This window comes from Peromyscus maniculatus, chromosome 8 (genome assembly GCF_049852395.1).
Source record: "Peromyscus maniculatus bairdii isolate BWxNUB_F1_BW_parent chromosome 8, HU_Pman_BW_mat_3.1, whole genome shotgun sequence".
Classification (NCBI taxonomy): Eukaryota; Metazoa; Chordata; class Mammalia; order Rodentia; family Cricetidae; genus Peromyscus; species Peromyscus maniculatus.
The window spans coordinates 42,762,206-42,784,280 of NC_134859.1; the positions used below are offsets into that span (position 1 = coordinate 42,762,206).

The following is a 22,075-nucleotide window of genomic DNA, read 5'->3' on the forward strand; positions in this document are numbered from 1 at the left end:
GCGTGAGATAGCTGTTTGAAACCTGGGACTTATACAGGGACGCTTGGCTCAATCTGGGAGGAGGGGACTGGACCTGCCTGGACTGAGTCTATCAGGTCGATCTCAGTCCTCGGGGGTGGCCTTGATCTGGAGGTGATGGGAAAGGGGGGTGTGCTGGGGGGAAGGGGAGGGGGCAGGAAGGTGGAGAACAAGGGAATCTGTGGCTGTTATGTAGAACTGAATAGCATTATAAAATAAAATAAAAAAAAGAATGGGAGCTTAAATTAAGAAACATTTTATTTTTAAAACAAAACAAATGTATTAACACACATCCAAAGACCACAGCAAGCATTTGTTGAGTTTTATGAGAGGAAAGAAACTACACTCTGGTGTCAACTAAAAACTAGAACAATTTTAGAACAACCACAGCTTATGGAGAGGTGGATTCATGAGCAACTAAGAAGCCACTGTGTTTTGCAGTTGTGTGAAAATGTATGAGCAATGCGAAGCAGTGGAAGGTGGAGTGGCTGTGGTCTCACTTCCAGACCCTTTCCCCACTCTGTGCTCTTGTTCTGTCCTGTTGAGTTAGTCATAGGTAAATGTACAAAGATCTTAATATCAAAGAAACTTCCAAAAGTCAAAATAGATGAACTTACACAAGCCTCCATCTAGTGAACTCTTTTGTCCTTCACAGTGAGACATGTGAGGGATGGACCCAGGGTGGTGTGGCTGTAGAATTGATGGTATTTTTAGGTGAAATTGTTAGATATAAGAAAGGAACAGTAGTGGCTGCTTCAGGAAAGGAGCTGACATGTATTTACCCTTCAGAAATGAGGTTTGCTTTGAGAAAAGACCTGGAGACAATGATTGATTCTGGAGGTGAAAGTATTACAAAGGAAGAGTACATCACTTTAAACACAGCATTTCCCTTTCTGATTGTGACATAAATGATTGAGTTATGTCCACAATAACCTGTGGAATTCCAGCTTCTCATGAATTTGTCTTCTTCTTTCTATCCTTATCCACAATAATATTTGGTACATGGGGAAAAGACAGTTTTGCTAGGAAAGGAGTGAAAATGATACCATGTTATTGTCTGAATTCTTCTACAGTGTGGTTTCATATTTATCTCCCAAATACTCAATGTGATATAATATTAATGTAACAAAACAAATCAAAATGACATATAAATAAGAATGACAAACATTCAGAAACTGAAGAACAATCTTTCTTAAATTAGAACTATCAACTCCCTACAAAATTACAGCTATGAAACCAAACAGGCCAAAAGAAAGCAGAGTTACAGGTAATTAAATTATTTAAAGTATTCTAATCATCAAGTAAAATGATTCATAGAGTATAAATAACTAAATGGCAGAGAGGAAGTATATAGGAAGCCTGTTTGAAAGATGATTTTAGTTTTCATCAATTAAGAAACCCATTCTCTCATTTGCTACTTTTACTTTCTTTACTATATTCTTGATAATTTAATTTCAGGTACAACATTCCTGTAACATGTTGCGTCTCATGTAAATGCTATGTCAGATACAGAGAGTGGGAACAAATCAGTCCCAGATCAGAATGGCTGCAGCAGCTACCTCTCTCTCCTAAAGACTGCTGCACTGGTTGTCCTGACTCCTAGGAATGAGCTTCCTCACCACAGGTCATAAGAGAACACTTGGCCTCTTTATGCACTGAATGTCAAGCTTGATCAACAGGGGACACCGCACTGAAGTTCCCAGAGGACAAAGACATAGACATGTTAAAGATTAACAAAATCAAACAAACAAACAGACAACAATCAATTCTTTTGTAGGGCCCACCACCCAGCTCTCAAATACACAAAGAGGCATATTCTTAATTATAAATACCCAGCCTTATCTTGGCTTGTTTCTTGCCAGCTTTCCTTAACTTTAAATTATCCCATTTACCTTTTGCCTCTGGGCTTTTCCCATTCTCTTACTTCTGTAAATCTTACCTTATTCCTACTCTGTGGCTGGCAGTGTAGCTGGGTGGCTGGCCCCTGAGGTCCTCTTCCTTCCTCTCTTGCTCCTTACTCTTTCTCCCAGATTTCTCCTTCTATATATTCCCTGTGCCTTCCAGCCACACATTTCCTTTCTCCTGCCTCACTCTTGGTCATTCAGCTCTTTATTAGACCAGCATGTGTTTTAGACAGTCACAGCAACACAGCTTCACAGAGTTAAACAAATATAACATAAACAGAACACACCTTAAAATAATATTCCCCAACAAACAAGCAAACGCACAAAAACAAAAATAAATTGTGCAAGATTTACCAATTTATTAGACTCCCAAGGAGTTCTAATGGAGTGTTAGAACATTAAGGTATAAAGCCAAATGGCCCCAAGAGTCTAGAGCACCCATATAAGTCATTCATTGCCAGCTTCAGTTTCTGAGCCAGAATCCCTGTGAATGTTCTGTAAATGAGGCAGGTGAAATCTTCTGGGATGTATTGATGATCAGAATGGCTTACTCAAATTAGAAGCTTTCCATGTCACCAGACAACATCTGAGAATCATAGCACAGATTTTCCCACTTTGCTACAACCTGAACCCCTGATTGCTCCACAGGTGTCATTGAAAAATGCCTTGAGTTATGACTCATGACTTCTGTGTGCTTTGTAACTTTCCATGAAACTTTGGACCATGTCATTAGGGACAACCTGAGTGTGTGTTTCTGGGCCATGGTCACTCACATTAGGTTCAAGGATAAGCTATTCCTCATTCCCTTGAAGTGAGAGCTGTGTTTGGTTTTTGAGGCATACATGAGTACATTTACATGCTAATACAGCTCTGCTGACCATTTGAAACACTCTGGGCCACTTGTACTACCCAGATTTTAATTTCTTTGGACCACTATATCTATTATACTATACAAAGGAGCTGAAATAATATAACTGTATCTTGTTCTTTATTTTTTATCATATTTGAAATGTACATAAATTATCAAGAAAACAAGCAGAATTTATTCAATATGCCATTTATCTCCATTCATTTCTTGGTAACCACTCTTTTTCCAACTTACTCTATCTTTTATCAATTGAACAACTCATGACCATTAATTTCTCAATATGACATACCTTTGGAGTGATAAGACTATTGTCACACAAAATTCAACAGCCACTATTAATTCATAAATTGTAACATTTAAAAGATGCAAATGAAGATGTTGAATATACAAGAAGCTTATCAATGAAGAAATTTTCAGAATAGAGATAGAATTCTTCAAAAGGGCTGACTGTGATGAGACATGATGGATAAGGAATAACATCAGCATGAGACATAAATCAACAGATGTACAAAGACAAGGAGAGAAATTATTCATTACAAATTACTTACTTTATTGTTTCTGGAAAAGGGGTTCCACACCCAAGAGTTTCTTCAGGGCCTCTGTGACATTCTTATTCCTAAGACTGTAGATTAGTGGGTTCAACAGAGGGGTGAGTATTGTGTAAAACACAGACACCACCATGTCTTTCGCAGGGGTGTGGAAGGAGGCAGGGAGCATGTAGGTGTAGACAGCAGCACCATAGAAGAGGATGACCACAGTCATGTGGGAGGAGCATGTGACCAGGGCCTTCTTCCTTCCCTCTGCCGAGTTCATCCTGTGAACAGTGAGGAGGATAGATGAATAGGAGCTTGATATGACTGTCACGGGGATGAGAAGCATGAGCACACAGCACAGGTACATGAGAGTCTCATAGAGCTGGGTGTCTGAACAGGAGAGCTTTGTCACAGCGGGGACCTCACAGAAGAAGTGATGGATCTCATGGGATCCACAGAATGGGAAGGTCATGGTGACAGGAGTGAGCATGAAGCCATCCAGGGATCCCAGGAACCAACAGACAGACATCAGGAGGAGACACACTCTATGGTTCATGAGGACAGGATAACGGAGTGGATGGCAGATGGCCACATAGCGGTCATAAGACATGGCAGCCAGAAGGAAATATTCTGAACCTACTAGTGTCAGGTACAGGAACATCTGTATCCCACAGGCAGCTGCTGAGATCTTGTGGCTCCCAAGAACCTGATCAATGAGCATCTTGGGCACAGTGACAGAAATGTATATGATGTCCATGAGGGACAACTGCCTGATGAAAAAGTACATGGGTGTGTGGAGGCGGGTGTCAAAGTGTATCAGAAGGATCAGGAGGGCATTCCCAGACAAGGCCATCAGGAAAACCACAAATGTGACCATAGCAAGCAGAGCAGGGTGTTTGGATTGACTGAATAATCCGACCAGGGTGAAATCTGACTGTCCAGTATAGTTGCTCATCCAGGTGGTGATGTCCATGGGTGTCTCCTAGGCAACCAAGAATGATTTGGGGTTAGTGGCTGCTTACTGATATTAGCACCAACCTAATGTACCAAGAATGTTCCCTCGGCCTATAGATCTGTGAATCACAATCTACCTAAATTAAGCCATTTAAAAAAGCAAGAATTCACACTTGTGTTTATAGCCATTACAACTCATACTTAAGCTACCATGGTTCATGGTCATGATTTTTTCCTGATGAAAAATATTGTCCTCTATCAAAATGTTCTTGAAATTTTCAGGATAATTTTTTTGCTACTAACAAAAATAGTGAATCACTACCCCCCCCCCAAAAAAAAACAAAAAAAATAATATTAAAATCCAATGTAAATAAGCAAACACATTATTAAGAAAGTTAATGAAGAAAGTTATTCTTAAGAGTCATTTTGAATTTCCTTTTAATATTGACACATTATGAGATGCACTCCCCATTTTCATATTTATTGAATTATGTGGTTTTAAAAATAATATAGTAAGAGATCACAACTAAAAAAGGCTTATTCTCCATTTAATATTAAATTAAAAGTTTCTTACATATGTTTGTTTGGCTAGATAAATGCTCTTTCAATATATATTCACATAAACACAGTCATATGAAAATATAGATACAGCATTACATAGAACATGCTTGCTCTTCTAATGCTGGTTAGACTGAGATATTGGGAACTCTCACCCTTTTCTGTTCTCTGCTTCTCCAAATTCATCTCCTCACCATTTATTTTAAACTTCAGCAGGAGGCAGAGGATTCAGCAGTCACTGCTGGTTGCCAGGCCAGGCTGTGCCAGCAGATCTCTATGGACTGTCAGCCACTTCTTCATTGAGTCTGAGAAGTAGAGAGAATATAGCCATGACATGTCCCTGACAGTGAATCTGCATTTTCCCTGCTCATGCTCACAGCCTGCTTCTGTCTTAGTTGCAATTGTGTGTGTGTGTGTGTGTGTTTCTGTCTTTCTGTCTGTCTGTATATTCAAGGATACATTAATTTTGATTGCATTAAACAAGGTATGTGTCCATCTGTGCTGGGAAAATAGTACATATCTGAATTAAATTTGAAGGTTTAAAAAGGTACAACAGAGTGAGAAACAACAGCAGACAGAATGTAGCCAGCCTTTCTGACAAGGCTCAGTGAACACCTCTTCCTCATGTACTTCTCAAAGAGAGGAGATTTGTAAAGTTTTTTTTCTGACTAGTAGATATTGCAGTTTGATAGCTCTTACCAAAAAAAGGAAATTAAATCTTCTCTTTCTGACATATTAGCAATAGTTAAAAGGGAGGGACTGCTGAGACAACAATCACAAGTCTCAGGATTATTTTAATCTCTGTCAGGATTCGAAAAACAAAAACACAAAACACAAAACACACCTGAAACTGAAGTCCTTAAAGGTCCATGTTCTGCCAAGCTGCTGATGGAGGAGAGAAAAATGCTGGGTCCTTGATGCTTTCATGTAAATGTTAGAAAAACCTGAGACCTATGGGAGGAGATGGACAGAGATACAGACAGATGAATAGACTGTGAGATAGGAAGACAAATGATGGATTTCCATTTTAAGAAGGCTTATTCATGAAAGGAAACTTACATAAGTTCTAAAACTTAAGCTTTCCTCATTCACCTTAAGGTTATCTGCTGACTTAATTCATATCTGTGAACACAGAGAGCAAGGACCAGGGAGGCTGCCACAGTCTATGAGAATCCCTGACCAGTGTTGGCTGGGTGAGTGGAGGTCAGGGGCAGGTGAGGGGCAGGAGGTGTGCTGGGAAGGTGGCACACTCTGTTAAATGGGGAACACTGGCATCAAGGCACCCAGAGAGCAGGGAGATCAGGAAGGTTGTGTCTGCACGACGCACAGGACCAGCAGCTGGCTTGCCCTTACACATTCTGTGAGTTTGATTTCATGTGAAGAGCTTGGTGTATGTTAACACTGGGGATTACTCACGGTGAACCCAGAGAAATGACATAGCATCTTCCCCAGCCAGCAGCATCCCTGAACCACCCTGTGCTTCCATAGGAGTCACCAAGTTTTCTCCTCACAGTGGAGAAGCTCAGGGTCTCAGGGCATCTGCCTCACATCACCCAATAACACACAGCATGAATGCTTAACCTATGAGTAGGCACAGAGTGGGTACCTGCATGGGTTCTATGGGAAACACCATTTCCCCAGGAATGTATAGTTTCTGTTTAGACCACCCACAGTCTGTTTTATATGATGAGACATAAATAAAATTGAGAATTTTTGACATTACATAACCCCCAAATGTTACCCACAATGGAAGTTAAATAAACAGCAATAAAGAAAATTTTGGAAAACTAATGGATTGTAATCTGAACACCAAAAATACAGAAGGAAGGGTGGGGTGTTGGCAGATGCCTACTATAATCTTATCACTTGTGAGACTGGGGTAGGTGGTCAGCAATGAAATCAAGGTAAGTTTTCTCTCTCTCTCTCTCTCTCTCTCTCTCTCTCTCTCTCTCTCTCTCTCTCTCTCTCTCTCTCTCTCTGTAGTGTGTGTGTGTATGTGTAACTGTTAAACACATATCCCTTCATTGGTAACTTAGAAAAAAAATCTCAGTAAGCGTTGCTAAAGGGAAGCTTCAGGAAGATGCTGGGTGTGGCAGTGCACTCCTTTAATCCAGCACTAGGGAGGCAGAGGCTGGTAGATCTCTCAGTTCAAGGGCAGTCTGGTCTACAAAGCAAGTTCTGGACAGCCAGTGCTGCACAGAGAAACCCTGTCTCAAAACACCAAAAATGAGAGAAACGTAGGCAGAATTTTTTTCCTCCACATAAAAATAGACAATAAATGATAAAACAAACCTCCTGAAGAACAAAGAGACTGTTTAGGGTCCACCGTGTACTGGGCATTCTCTCCTGTCAGGTCCACTCACCATCAGATGCAGATGCAGCCTGGGTCATAGGAGCCAAGGGACAGTGACTGGTTAAGTGCAGAAGGAACAGGAGGCAAGTGACATCATCTTTGGCTGGACCCTGCTCATTCCCGGATAAAGATTGTGTTAATAACTCCCCTGTGGCACTTTAAGGAAGAATGTAACTAAGTGAGCCAGGGATGGTGACAGAAACCTCTGCCACAGGCTCATTTACCCTTCAGTTTTGTTAAAATGGAAAGTCATAGCCAGTATTAACCATAGCCTGGACTATCACCATCATAAAGAGTAATCTGGTCCAACATGAGTCAGTTATTTATGTTCAGGCCCTTGTTCACTATGCAGAATTCTATTCCCTCTCAATCTCTCTCTGTCTCTGTCTCTCTCTGTGTTGATATAAACTGTCAGTAGTTTTTGTGACCTGTTATCTTTTTAAGAGTGGAGTCCAAAGCTTGGGGTTCAGTTCCCATTACTAGTTTGTCCCGGACTGACCTCATGTAATATTTGCCTTCTCCCCATCACGTCATGGCTATGTTCTGCTCAGTCAGAAGCCATGTTCATTGGAACTGCATTCTGTACAAATGCTCAGTTCAGTTTGTTTCACTTTAAATAGTGACCTGAAAATTATAGAATGACCACAAATACAAATGGCTTAGATGAAAATGAGAATATTTATATTACCATCAGTGGGACAAGTGTCACACTTTAGAGAATGACACCTTGCTTTAAACTGCACACATCTGTGAAGTGTAAACTGTGTAGTTGACGATGCACAACAGGGAAGAAGAACGATCCACCTCAGCACTCTTGATCCTGCAGCCAGATTACTCTGTACTTTTTCTGAGTGTAGAAGTTTTCCAATCGAGTTCCCACGTCATGTGGTGTTTCCATTCCATCCTCTGGTCACACAGTGTCCTCTGCTCATCAGGCCACACTCCTGAGCTCAGCCCTTCCATGCTCCCAGAGCTTTAACCTGCAGATGGAGCAGGATTTTGACTCCTTCAATACTTGGTTTGATTGCAGGCTCTGAATGGATTTGGCCGGGGAAGCTGGAAGAAAAGGGGACTTTCCCTGTTGCTGCTGGTCTTGTCCATCTGCATCAACTGTAGGTGACAGAGGCTCTGTGGGACTCCAGGCTGTGTCCAGCCCCCAAGGTAGCTGACTCAGCACTATTAGGACACAGATGTCTTAGGTGTGCATCGTGTCAGGGCATGGCCATCAGTAGATTAGAGAATCCAGCATCTAACACATATTGAGGGGCACATGCAGCTACCATAGTGACAACATTCCACCCCAACTTCACCTGCCTGCCCTACAGATCATCACTCCTGTATGACCAAGGTCCTGTGTGAATTTCTCCAGCTTGAAATGTGAAGGCTGGAAACTGATTCATGAGGACCTTTGTTGGAGAAAGTAAATAAAAATACCAGTGTTATTAAACAATCAAAGCCTATGTAATTAAAAAGTTATGAACCCATGCCACACAGTGGATTTGTCATAGAATGCAATAAAAATAGTTCATGGAAATAAGGGAAGCTTATACACAGTATGATCTGAGCACAAATACACAGAACTGACTGTTGTTCCTCGTGATGCCCTGGCAGTGGGAAAAGTGCTGCCCCTGTCTGTGCATCTCACCTACCTCCTTCTGAAGAGAGTTTGCTAGGAAGTCTTTCTTCCTTTATGTTCAAAGTGTTGTAAGGATCTCAGGGCTTTAGTGAGGCTCACCACTGTCACATAGCTGTTTATAGCTTTAGTGGTAGTCAGTGAGACCAGAGAATGGCTGCTTCTAATTCTGATTTTCTTCATGTTTTCCATGCTATCCCTAATGTCTGAAGTAACTGGCTCCCTTCAAATAGGAATTCAACTTGTATTTGTGCATTTTTCTTCAGAGACATTAATGTTACAAGGAAGTAGCAATAAGGATATTTTTGTAAAAAGTACATTTCTATATGCATTTCTATATTCTTACCTCTAAATTAAGATGGCTACATGTTTCCAAAATCAAATAATACATACAAAGCTGAAAATCCTCAACAGGTCACAGAAGGTCTGAGTAACTTATGTAACATATTTTAAGTGGAGCCATAAAGATCATTAAGTGATATTAATCAAAATTTTAATGTCAAAGTTCAATCATACATTTATTTAAATCATTAGAGGCCTCTGAAGTTATTGATCTGCTCTTGGAAACATCTACAACAACTGACTTAGTGGACAAAAAAATATTTCCCCTTCCCAAATGTCATACAAAATTTAAAAATAACAGACCAGACTGGTTCAACTGACCTTCTGGGTGTTGATTGGCCCTACTTAGAGGCCTATTCCCATGTGGATGGAGGGATTAAGAGGCGGTATTTTTACCCTGATCCTTCAAGTTCATCTAGGTCCCATAGGGCTATAGGACATCTTTCAAAAGGTCTCACAGTTCTAGCGAGTCACCTGTCTTCTAGAACAGGAGGCCCTGGAGGCTCCAAGGGATGGATGCTAATCTGTGTACATTCTGCAAGGAAGAGATTCAATATGGAGGGACATGATCCCAGTGCTTCCAAAGGAGGCTGTGGTCAGAAAGTCCCTCACCCATTCCCAAATCACAGCACAATTGGTAAAAGATAGGCTACAAGACTCAGTGGCTCCTCCCTGTTTGAATGACCTTGGAGGAACAGACCTTTCTGAGGCCTTGACAGAAAAAAAAAATGTGTGTTTTGTGTATCAGTGTGCTCTTAAAACACTTAGCAGGAACTGTAACCATGTAATTGGTCATAAGATAGGGAAGTCAGAAGGAAAAATTCTGAACTGCTAGTGTTACTTAGTTAGACAACTGGCCGATGAAAAATTACATGGGTGTGTGGAGGGGGGGTGTCACACAGTATCAGAAGGGTCAGGAGGGCATTCCCAGACAAGGCCATTAGGAAAACCACAAATGTGACCACAACAAGCAGAGCAGGGTGTTTGGATTGACTGAAGAATCCCACTAGGGTGAAATCTGACTGTCCAGTATAGTTGCTCATCCGGATGATGATGTTCGTGGGTGTCTCCTAGGCAACCAAGAATGTTTGAGGTTAGTATCATGTGGCCCTAGGAATGAATGCTCAGTGATGTGTGCCTCAACCTGACTGTGCTAACAGGAGGCTCACTGTGCCTGCAGATCTGAGGTTTATAATTTACCTATAATTTAAGAAAATTTCAAAACAGAATTCATATCTGTGGTTAGAACTATCATAACTCCTAGTGAAACTACCACATTTCAGGGTCATGAAGTATCCAGGTCCTTTATCCTGAAGGACCACAGTCTGTAGGATCACTCCCCTAGACTATCATAACCCAGCGCTTCCAAAGGGAAATCAAATTTCTTTTAAAAATATATTTTACCCTGAGGTTTGAACTAAGACTGAACATGTGTGAGCTAAGGATCCAACTTAGAGCTTTTGAAATCTCAGAGATATATTCCATATTATCTTTACTTAGAAAGCTAATTGAATATAATGTGGTAAAAGAAATCTATGACATTGAAGCTGCTTTACCCTAAGGATCATGTGACACTGAGAAGTTCTGTTTTTGGTGGAGCATCTTCATCTCACAAGTTGGTCCCAATGATCAGGAAGAACATAGAGAGAGAAGACCTCACTCACTGGCCAGACCCAGCTATGGGCTCTGCCATCTCTCATGCATCCATTCCTCTGTGCACTCTACCTAACAGGGGAAGAAAAAAAAATCAGTTTTTCTTTGGCCCTAATTAAGTGAAATAATGGGTAATCCTAGAATACTGACAAATTCAAGTGGATAACTGCACACACATTAGAGAATTCATGTCAGACTCTTTTTCAAGAACTGCCCTATGGATGCACATTAATGTTATTGGATTGTGAAATGTGTAGCTGTGGTTCTCAGTATGAGCATCTATTTACATGTTTATGAATTTTATTTTCAACAAATATCACATGGTCTCTCTCATCTGTGGATCTTAGTGTTGAATCTTTGGATTTGTGTGTTTAATATGCTAATCTGCAGAATACAGGGAACGGGGAAGTGCTGGTTGGTGGGAGGGGAGAGAGAGATCTTAGGGGACAGGTGAGAGTGGACTATAGTGGCACAAAGGACAAAGGATGATGGGAAGGAACCTGTAGTGGGGAAGGGATGAGAGTGAGAACAGAGATGGGGACATCTAAGGATGTTTATTGAAAAGGCTTGCTATTCTTCTTTATGTATTTATATGGCTGTACATGCTCTGTACTGGGGATACTGCTCCCAGAAGCCATGGACTGCCCAACAGCCTAGTGCCAGGTATAAGATGTCTTTTATGGACTTGTTTCTCATGTTTGTCCTGATAGGGAGAGGACAAGATAGCAGGTGAGGGATGGACCTCTTGGTCAATTTTTGGGCACTAATGAGAGGCAATGTCTATGATTAAGTAGCTGAACTCCAACCTTTGGAGTCCCTGCTTGTGAAAACTACTACTGGAAGTGTATATGAACACACACACACACATACACACACACACACACACACACACACACACACACACACACACACATACACACACACACGAGAGAGAGAGAGAGAGAGAGAGAGAGAGAGAGAGAGAGAGAGAGAGAGAGAACATGGGGATGGAGGGAGAAAGAGAGAGAGAGAGAAAGAAACCAACTTTGACAAGTACCCAAGGCTATGACCATGCATTACCTGACTTATGTATCTCATGCTTGAGATTTATCTACAAAGTTTAAATTTCAGATAATTTTTAATTTAGGTTACAATTACCATTTTACAAATCTTGGAGATTAAAAAAACACAAGGAGTTGGTAAAGATCTTTTCCCATTCTGTAGGCTGTCATTTTGTCTTATTGACTGTGTTCTTTGCCTTACAGAAGCTTCTCAGTGTCGGGTGGTCCCATTTATTAATTGTTGCTCTCAGTGTCTGTGCTACTGGTGTTATATTTAGGAAGTGATCTCTGGTGCCAGTGTGTTCAAGGCTGTTTCCTACTTTCTCTTCTATCAGGTTCAGTATAACTGGATTTATGTTGAGGTCTTTGATCCACTTGGACTTGAGTTTTGTGCATGGCCATAGACTTGGATCTATTTGCAACTTTCTACATGCTGACATCCAATTATGCAAGCACCATTTGTTGAAGATGCTTTCTTTTTTCATGCTACAGTTTTAGCTTCTTTGTCAAAAATCAAGTGTTCATAGGTATGTGGATTAATGTCAGGGTCTTCAATTCGATTCCATTGGTCCAATGATGGTTTTTATACCAACATCAAGTTGTTTTTTGTTACTATTGCTCTATAGTAGAGCTTGAGGTCAAGGATGGTGATGCCTAGGCCCTCTGCATAAGTGAGACAGTTGTGTACCTTGGTCTACTTAAGGGGGTCCTGGCAGTAGGATCAGGATTCATCCCTGGTGCATGAGCTGACTTCTTGGAGCCTACTACTGTGGTGATATATTGTGTGCCCTAATAAAGCTTGCCTGAGGATCAGAGGACAGAGCCAGCCACTAGATTAGACATAGATCCAGGCAGTGGTGGCACACACCTTTAATCCCAGCACTTGAGATCTCATGCCTTGATTGGGAAGCACACACACCTTTAATCCCAGAAAGTAATATGGCAGGGCAGAGAAAGGTATATAAGGCATGAGGAAACAGGAACTCTGCTTCTCTGATCTTTCAGCTTTCAACCTGATATCTGGCTCTGTTTTATTTTGTTGTTGTTGTTGTTGTTTTGTTTTGTTTTTTTATATTATTATTAAAAGACCATCTAAGATTTGTGCAACACACTCCCTATGGTGGGGAACCTTGCACAGCCTTGATGCATGGGGAGGGCCTTGGACCTGCCTCAACTGAATGTAGTAGGTTTGGTGACTCCCCATAGTAGGCCTTACCATTTCAGAGGAGGGGATGGAAGTTGGGTTTGGGGTGAAGGCTGGGGGTTGGGAGGAGGGGAGAGTGAGGGATCTGTGTTGGTATGTAAAATGAATAAAAATTTTCTTAATAAGAAATAAAAAAATAAAATTAACAAAGGGTTAACTAATGAACCAACAAAAAAGAAGAAGACACAAGGAGAAAACCATAGCTCTGTAGTGGAGATGACTCTCGGCTTATTTTTTTCTTTATTCATTATGTCTCCTAAGTCTCAAAGGAACATTATTGACAAAAAAAAAAAAAAAAAAAGGAAAGAAAAGAAAACACCACACCACCCCTTAATGAGCAAAGTCCAGCCAGGGATGACGTCACTCCCCTCCTACTCTGTGTGCACTTAACCAGCCACTGTCCCTTGGCCCATGTGGCCAAGGCTGCCAGCAGCATCTGGGGTGAGTTGGAGCTGAGGGGAGACTGCACAGCACTCACTGCTTCTGACTTAACATCTGCTTTCTGAATCTTCTAGTTGTTCTTGACAATATTACTTTGATTTTCCTCTGTTTTTTTTCTGCAGAACAGAGCATGAACTTTTTTCCATAAATGTCAAATACTATATTTTTAATGCAACAGACTTGGCATATTTTATTCCCAGCTACTTAGGAACAGAAGAACATGTATGCTGCCTTCTTAGCTATGATATTCACCAGCAGTCATGGAACCACAAGCTTACAGAGTGTCACAGTGACACTAAGAATTACATGCTCATCCCATGTATCCTGTGACGAAAGGGCTAGGGCATTGTCTAGACTGAACTGCAGACTACAGAGGGAAATGGGGTTTCCAAGAGAACTGAGGCAGGGGCATGTTCTTTGTTACCAAAACTGGTGAAATGTACAACTTTTGTCGGTTGGTTGTTTCATATTAGGGACACACTCTGAAATCCGAGTTTTCCTTCTGAAAATGAAGAACAGAAGGTAAGTAACTCAGACTCCTGGGGAGAGGTGCTGTAGAAAGGCTTCAGAACTGACTCCGATGCGGCTGGCTCCAGTAGCTTGGGGCGACTCTGCCAGTGCTGTTAGCAACCCCAGAGTGACGCTGCATCTGGCTGTCCACAGGAGACGCAACAGGTCTGAGCAGGCTGCAATCCCTGTGTGTGCCTCAGACACCATGTTCCTAGTCCTCCTGGTGTCCTGGGTGTCTTGATGTCGGAAACTGCTATTTGACAGAGTGCAGTACTGACTTGACCAGCACAGCCCCCAAGTCTCTTCTGACCTCCATTCATCCAGGGTTTAGGTTTCCATATATGGGGGCCACTGCCCTGGCCTGAGATCTACCATGTCCACAAATATAAATGAAATAGTCTGATGTCTCTGCAGTGTTTGGGGACATTTAAATATTGAACATAATTTAGTCTTTATCTGCCAAGGAAACTTTGGTAGAAAGGAAATCTGTCTGTCTGTCTGTCTGTCTGTCTGTCTACCTCTGCTTCTATATATCATTGATCTATATGTCTTTCCATTTATCTTCTGCAACATGCCTCTAATTTGTCCAACATTTTAATGTAGGCATTGGGGCCCTGCAGCGCTCTCAGCTTCCTGAGCATCACAGAAACCACAGGGTTTTAACCAGCCCAGCATCAGGAGTTGTGTAGGGAGTTCTCACAAAGGTGTAAATGCCTCTGGAGCTGGCAGTTCTTTCTGAACTCCCCTTTCCCTGTAACCACAGCTGAACTCTTTTTAGGAAGAGATGATACTTGTGCTGTGTTGGTGAGAGCTACATAACTCAACATTTACCATTTCAGAAATCAAAAGGTTAAAAATGGGTGGAAGGTTGGCTCAGGGGTTAAGAGCACTTGTTTCTCTTGCAGAAGACTCCCAGCTAGGTTCAGCTCCCAGCATCCACTTGGTACATGGCCGCTCACAACTTTCTGTAACCAGTTCTGGAGGATCCAATATCTTCCCCTGGTAATAAGGACACATGTAGTGCACACACACACACACACACACACACACACACACACACACACACACACACACTCATACATGCAAGAAAAACACATACACATTAAAAGAAATACTTTTAATTTTTTTAGGTAGAATAATTCAGTCTGTTTAAGGAGAAGACGTGGCATAAGCTTTAGCGGACTTCAGACAGGCTAGGTCTATTTGTGCCTGTTGCTTTTACTCACTTTGCAGCCATTTAAAAATTTGACTTTATCTTATTTACGTGTTGTCCTGCACTATTTAAGTACCATCAAGTTCAAAGTCGCCTTAACTGGTTTCAGAGTCCAGTGCAGATTCAGGCCGTGAGCAGGGAGCATGGAGAGCAGGGAACCCGTGTGAGAGGCACCTCAGCATCGCTCAGTTTTCTCTCTGCTTTGTGGATCCCAGGAGACAGGGACAGTGACATTCTACAAAGCAGATGGTGCTGCAAACACAGCCTGGCCGGGGACACACCTGTGAGGTCCTGTAGCGTTAGAGCACGTGGCGAGACCTTAACGCAGGTGAATTTTTCTGCTAACTGTGCTAATCAAGGATAAATGTGTTATGCATTTCTTTGCAAATTCCTACACTCACGTGAATGCTTTTCTAAATATACATTTAAAGTGTTTATACATTTATACAAAATTAATGCACTTGTAACAAACACAGAAAAAATTTCAAATCCAAAATCTTTTTAAAGTAGGCTGTATATGTTATTTATTTGAAGTTTTCTTCCTTGTTATTTTGAAAACTAAATTCTTAAATGTGTACACGATATTTAAACTGAAGAACAAAAGTACTGTTGTCCATAATACAATAATATTACTCATCTCTTAGATGGCCCTCCAGGATAGTGGAATCTTAAAAATGTAAGAGTGCATGTGCTCAGCCATTTTTCTTTGGCTTTTGAAAGAACTTTCATTGTTTTGCTTTATTTAACCTTGACAAAACCAAAAGTCAAAGTTATCATCATCACCACCAGCATCAGCAATAGCATTAGTTTAGGTAGCAGATGGAGAACTAGTGGGTAGAGGAACAAGTGGACTGGTGGCAGTATTTGGCTAATGAGTGGGCTCTATGCTCCAAGCCTTTTAGGGTTCTGAGCATTGGTCCTGCTTGTGTGAAGGTGAAGCTTCTTCAAGCAGCAGAGAAACTCTCAGAGAGCCCTATCCTGGGGACTAAGGAGATTCATCTGTTGAAATTTACCCCTTAAATTATTACTCTTAAAAGTGTTTTTATATGCAATACACCTCAGAGATTTTAAGATGCCAATTGCACCCTTAATTCATGGAGGTCAGGGTTTACTTTAAAGTCACATAGTTCAAAACAATTTTGATTTTACCCCTTTTTGTCATTAAATCATTATTTGTGTTAGCATGAGGCAGCATGCCTCAAATTTTGTCACTGAATCACTATGTGTTAGTATCGAGTAGCATTCCTCAAGTTGGTAATACTTGACAGAAGACTCTGTTTGTCCTTAGGAAAGCTCATGACCTTGAATTTGCCCTGAATCACCAGTGATTCTGACCAAGACATGAATTCTAAGTTTTTTTTAAAAAAAAATTGATTGAACTATGTGAAATATGCAATCCTCAGATCTCCAGGTCAGGAAACTTCCTCTGGTAGCACCGTCAGGTTAAGGGACATATCCCTGAGCATTAGTTCCTAATGTCACGTGATGATGCTAACCCCATAGCATTCTTGGTTGCCTAGGAAACGCCCATGAACATCATTACCTGGATGAGCAACTATACTGGACAGTCAGATTTCACCCTGGTCGGATTCTTCAGTCAGTCCAAACACCCTGCCCTGCTTGCTGTCATCATATTTGTGATTTTCCTGATGGCCTTGTCTGGGAATGCCCTCCTGATCCTTCTAATAATCTCTGACACCCGCCTCCACACACCCATGTACTTTTTCATCAGCCAGTTGTCCCTCATGGACATGATGTACATTTCTGTCACTGTGCCCAAGATGCTCATGGACCAGGTTCTTGGGAGCCACAAGATCTCAGCGGCTGCCTGTGGGATACAGATGTTTCTCTATGTGACACTAGCAGGTTCAGAATTTTTCCTTTTGGCTGCCATGTCTTATGACCGCTATGTAGCCATCTGCCATCCACTCCGTTATCCTGTCCTCATGAACCATAGAGTGTGTCTCCTCCTGATGTCTGTCTGTTGGTTCCTGGGATCCCTGGATGGCTTCATGTTCACTCCTGTCACCATGACCTTCCCATTCTGTGGATCCCATGAGATCCATCACTTTTTCTGTGAGGTCCCTGCTGTGACAAAGCTCTCTTGCTCAGACACCTGGCTCTATGAGACCTTCATGTACCTGTGCTGTGTGCTCATGCTTCTCATCCCTGTCACAGTCATCTCAAGCTCCTATTCATTCATCCTCCTCACAGTTATCAGGATGAAATCAGCTGAGGGCAGGAAGAAGGCCCTGGCCACCTGCTCCTCCCATATGACTGTGGTCATCCTCTTCTATGGTGCTGCTGTCTACACCTACATGCTCCCTGCCTCCTTCCACACCCCTGAGAAGGACATGGTGGTGTCTGTGTTTTACACGATACTCACCCCTCTGTTGAACCCACTAATCTACAGTCTTAGGAATAAGAATGTCATAGATGCCATGGAGAAACTGTTGGGTGTGAAACACTCTTTCAAGAACCAGTAAAATAAGTAATTTGGAATGAAGTTTCCTTTCTTTTCCTTTACACATCTGTTGTTCCAGATCTCATGCTTATGTTATTTGTATGATGCTCACATGACTGAGAGCACGATATGTCCTCTCATCAAGGACTTTTGTTGTGTAGGAATAGGGACTTTCTGCATCTGATTTGCTGGAAGACTTTTATCAGAAAGGGATGCTAGTTCAGTGAAATGGGTTTGCTCTGTGTATTGACACAATTGAATGGGTTTCAACCTTTTCTTTTTTTATGTGCATCGAACAAGCTGGCATTCCTGGGATATGTTCCATTTGGTCATAGAGAGTAATATTTTTAATGGGATATAAATATAATTTGCCAGTATTCTGTTAGGAAGTTGGCGTAAATGTTTATCTTAGATGTTGTTCCATAGTTTTTACTATGTGTAGCCTTGCTGTGTGTCTCAGAATAGTACCAGCCTGCTGTGAGGGTTTGGGAAGTATTCACCTTCCTTAATATTTTGGAACAGTTGGAAATTTGTTGTTACTTTCGGAACACTTGTTAGAATTCAGTAATTAAACCATTTTCCTTTGCTTTAAAACAAAGATTTTATTTTTATGGGTATGTGTGTTTGTGTGTGGGTCTCCATGTGTATTTGTTTGTGTGTATATGTATATGTGTTTTTTTGTATGTCTGTATTTGTATGTATACATATGTGTTTGTATATGTTTATGTCTTTGTGTTTATGTGCATGAGTGTTTGTGTATATTTGTGTGTGAGTGTGTGTTTGTATGTTTGTTTTTCTGTGTGAGTGCGTGTGTGTGTGTGTGCGCGCGCACGCGCGTGTGCTCGCACTATATGGATATATGTGTTTCTGTGAGGTGTAACTGTGTGTGTGCATGTCCATGTGTGTCAACAGAGTCCAAAGTGTCAACAGAGGCCAAAGGAGGCCATCAGTTCCTCTTGAGCTTGATTTACATGTAGTTGTGAGCTGCCCAACATGAGTGCCGAGAACTGAACTAATTGATGAAGTGGATTTAATCGAGTTATGATATTGGGCCTTATCTTTTACCCATTCAGCAGCTCTGCATGTTCCAACTGGATAATGCAGTCCACTGTCACCCATGGAAGAAATATCATAAACAAGAGCACACGTCTGCACCAGCTCCTGTTTCCTAATTTTCTGCTACATTCTCCTGTTCTCTTTTCTTACTCTGTACTTCGGCAGTTAGATGATTTTCTCTAGTAATATTATTTAGATCTTTTTCTTTTTCCTTCATGTTTGTGTGCAAGTTTTTACTTTGTGGTTGTCATGATACTAAGAAATAATCTTATAATAAAACAATTATTTTAAGGAGATAATAATTTTGGCTACATAAACAAAAAATAAAATTCAAGATGTTAAATTTTACCCTATTTTGCAGAATAGTGTTTAAGGTGTGTTTCTTTTGTTTATGTTGCATTTCTTTAACTCTGTGAAGCTGTGTTATTGTGCCTGTCTAAACCACCAGATGGTCTAATAAAGAGCTGAACGGCCAATAGATAGGCAGGAGAAAGGATAGGTGGGCTGGCAGGCAGAGAGAATATACAGAAGGAGAAATCTAGGAGAAGGGAGAAAGAAAGAGCTAGAGGAAGAAAGGAGGACTCCATGGGCCAGCCACTCAGCCACACAGTCAGCCCCAAAGAAAGAGTGAAAGTAAGATTACAGAAGTAAAAAAAAAGGAAAAAGCCCAGACGCAAAATGTTGAGGGGATAATTTAAGTTACAAAAAAAGTTGGCAAGAAACAAGCCAAGCTAAGGCTGGGCATTTATAAGTAAGAATAAGCCTCCATGTATGTGATTTATTTGGGAGATGGGTGGTGGGCCCCTCAAAAGATAAAAACAACCAATAACATTGTTATACCCAATGTGAGGCCGAATCCATATAGGTCCTGAGAAAGCTGAGGGGAAAAAAGAAAGAAAAGAAAAGTAAAAGGACACAGCTCCTTTAAGAGGCACTGTTATTCAGCTAGCATGGCTAAATAAAAATGGCAAGCTAAGTAAAACCACATGTGGCAGCTCAGGAAGCTTCCACAGCTAGGAAGGTTTAATGCAGTTCTCGATCATGAACCTCTGACCAGGCTGTGAGGTTTAGACTTGGCTCTCAGGAACCTAGAAGCAGTCAGAACCAGGCAGGAGAGCCATGTGGAGGATCCAGGCATAGCTTGACAGTCTCAAGTTTGCTCATGCAGTCAAAAAAGCTAAAAGATATATAGTAAAAAGAGGTCCAGATGGAGCTGACCTGAGCTAGTGGGAGCTCATGGACTCTGGACTGACAGCTAGGGAAACTGCATGGGACCTAACTAGGCCTTCTGAATGTGTGTGACAGTTGTGTGGCTTGATATGTTTGTGGGGACCCTGGCAGTGGGACCAGGACTTATTCTGGGTGCATGAACTGGCTTTTTGGAGCCCACTCCCTGTGGTAGGATACCTTGCTCAGCCTTGATGCAGGGGGAGGGGCTTGGTCCTACCTCAACTTGATGTGCCAGACTTTGTGGACTCCCCAAGGGAGGTCTTACACCCTCTGAGGGGTGAAGGGTGGGGTGGGGGGAGGTAGAGGGAAGCAGGAGAATGGGGAGGGGGAATTGTGATTGGTATGTAAAATGAAAAAATTTTTAATAATAATAATAATAATAAAAACAAGTACAGACGGAAAAACCTCTAGATAGGTTCCAGTGTATTTTACAATGTGCGTAGGCTTAAGAAAGAAAGAAACGCTGGGCAGTGGTGGCACACGCCTTTAATCCCAGCACTCAGGAGGCAGAGCCAGGTGGATCTCTGTGAGTTCGAGGCCAGCCTGGTCTACAAAGCGAGATCCAGGAAAGGCACAAAGCTACACAGAGAAACCCTGTCTCAAAAAACCAAAAAAAAAAAAAAAAAAAAAGAAAGAAAGAAAGAAAGAAAGAAAGAAAGGAAGGAAGGAAGGAAGGAAGGAAGAAAGAAAGACAGAAAAAGTGTGGCACAGCCATATCTGATGGGAATGGCAAAAGTCACAAAGCCAGGATAGCTGCTTAGCAAAGATCCAGCAAAGCTGAGGCACATGATGGTCACCATGCCACTTTTGGTTTTCATCTCCACCTGCTGCATACTTAGGAGACTTTTAATATTTGTACAATTTGGGAATATTGGATTGATAGAAAATTTCTTTAGAATCATTTATGCCTTCTCCCAAGAATACTATTTCTAAGTTTCTCCAGGAAAGTCCTGAACATACTACCCCTCCCACTTTTTTGGAGATATCCTTATCTTTTTGAAGGTCTTCCTTACACCTTGGAGGTTGTGACACACATAAAGAAGCCAGAGATATAAGGCTATGAGATATTCTTGAAACATCTGTTTATGTATTTAGGCAGAAACAAAAATATTCAAAACAAAGTAAACTCAAAAAGGTCAACAAGATTTGGTGTGCTAGAGGAGTTGGCCACAGTTCAGATTGCAAGCCTCTTCCCACTATACACTCAGGCAATTACATGGCATATACTACCACAGAGTTAGACTAGCTGAAGTTACCTTAGCCCTACACAGAGACTTATATTGAGGAGCAAAATATAGAATGGAAAGATGATAAAAGAATGCAATGTCAGGACCTCCCTTTCTTAGAAAGGTTAGCACATACAGAGCTACTGTGGTATCATATGACCAAGAACAATATAATGCCAGGATTATACGTATAGACAAATTCTATAAAGATATAAAATATAAACATTCTATTATGCCAGAATTTGAATAATAACTGCAGCAGTTTGGGCCTGAGGATTTTCTTGGGCACTCTGATCATTAAGATCTAATAATGCACTGCTTGGGACATGGCAATATGCCCAGGCTGACTTGAAGATTTGTTTTGGTCTAGTGTCCTTGTAGCCACAAAAGCTATTGGCCTGAGAACAGGCTGTCATATGCCTCTAGATTCTTAAAAAAATGGGTTATGGTTAATAAGTAAAATGATAACTCTATACCAGTAATGTCAAAACTTGAGGGAAAATGATGGGAAATGATAACTCTGTTCTGTCATAGTTTATTAATAATGACTAAAAGATGAGCAAGAGGAAGTGAAACACATGTCCAAAACCAAAAAGGATATGATCTATGTTCTAGAACATCATGAATGTATCCCTGCTTACTAAGTTCTATATAAATAAAGAAGTACTCTGGCTGCTAATCCGTCAAGCTGCAAGATTCTCGCCACTACCATGGCCTGGCTCACTTCCTCCCCCCACAAACTCCTTGCATACTCTGCTGGGACCTGTCCACCACCAGGGATGGACAGTTATAGAAACAAAAAAAAACCCTTAGAAATAGTAAAGTCTTGAGAGAGAGAGAGAGAGAGAGAGAGAGAGAGAGAGAGAGAGAGAGAA

At 41.3% G+C, this 22,075-nt stretch overlaps 2 protein-coding genes across 2 annotated transcripts; one reads left to right on the forward strand and one right to left on the reverse strand.

The window, feature by feature from the left end:
* Nucleotides 1-260: 260 nt before the first annotated feature.
* LOC102918295 (olfactory receptor 2T29-like) lies at nt 261-7,226 on the reverse strand. The gene is made up of 4 exons (XM_076542457.1): nt 7,128-7,226; nt 5,680-5,786; nt 4,991-5,140; nt 261-4,305 (listed from the first exon to the last, which is right to left on the reverse strand). The coding sequence occupies exon 4, from the start codon at nt 4,294-4,296 to the stop codon at nt 3,340-3,342; it is 957 nt and encodes a 318-aa protein (XP_076398572.1). The 5' UTR covers nt 4,297-4,305; nt 4,991-5,140; nt 5,680-5,786; nt 7,128-7,226; the 3' UTR covers nt 261-3,339.
* A 6,253-nt stretch (nt 7,227-13,479) lies between these two features.
* Nucleotides 13,480-19,096, forward strand: LOC102918597 (olfactory receptor 2T29-like). The gene is made up of 2 exons (XM_076542459.1): nt 13,480-13,501; nt 16,745-19,096. Exon 2 carries the CDS (start codon nt 16,754-16,756, stop codon nt 17,708-17,710), a length of 957 nt encoding a protein of 318 aa, XP_076398574.1. The 5' UTR covers nt 13,480-13,501; nt 16,745-16,753; the 3' UTR covers nt 17,711-19,096.
* Nucleotides 19,097-22,075: the final 2,979 nt, after the last annotated feature.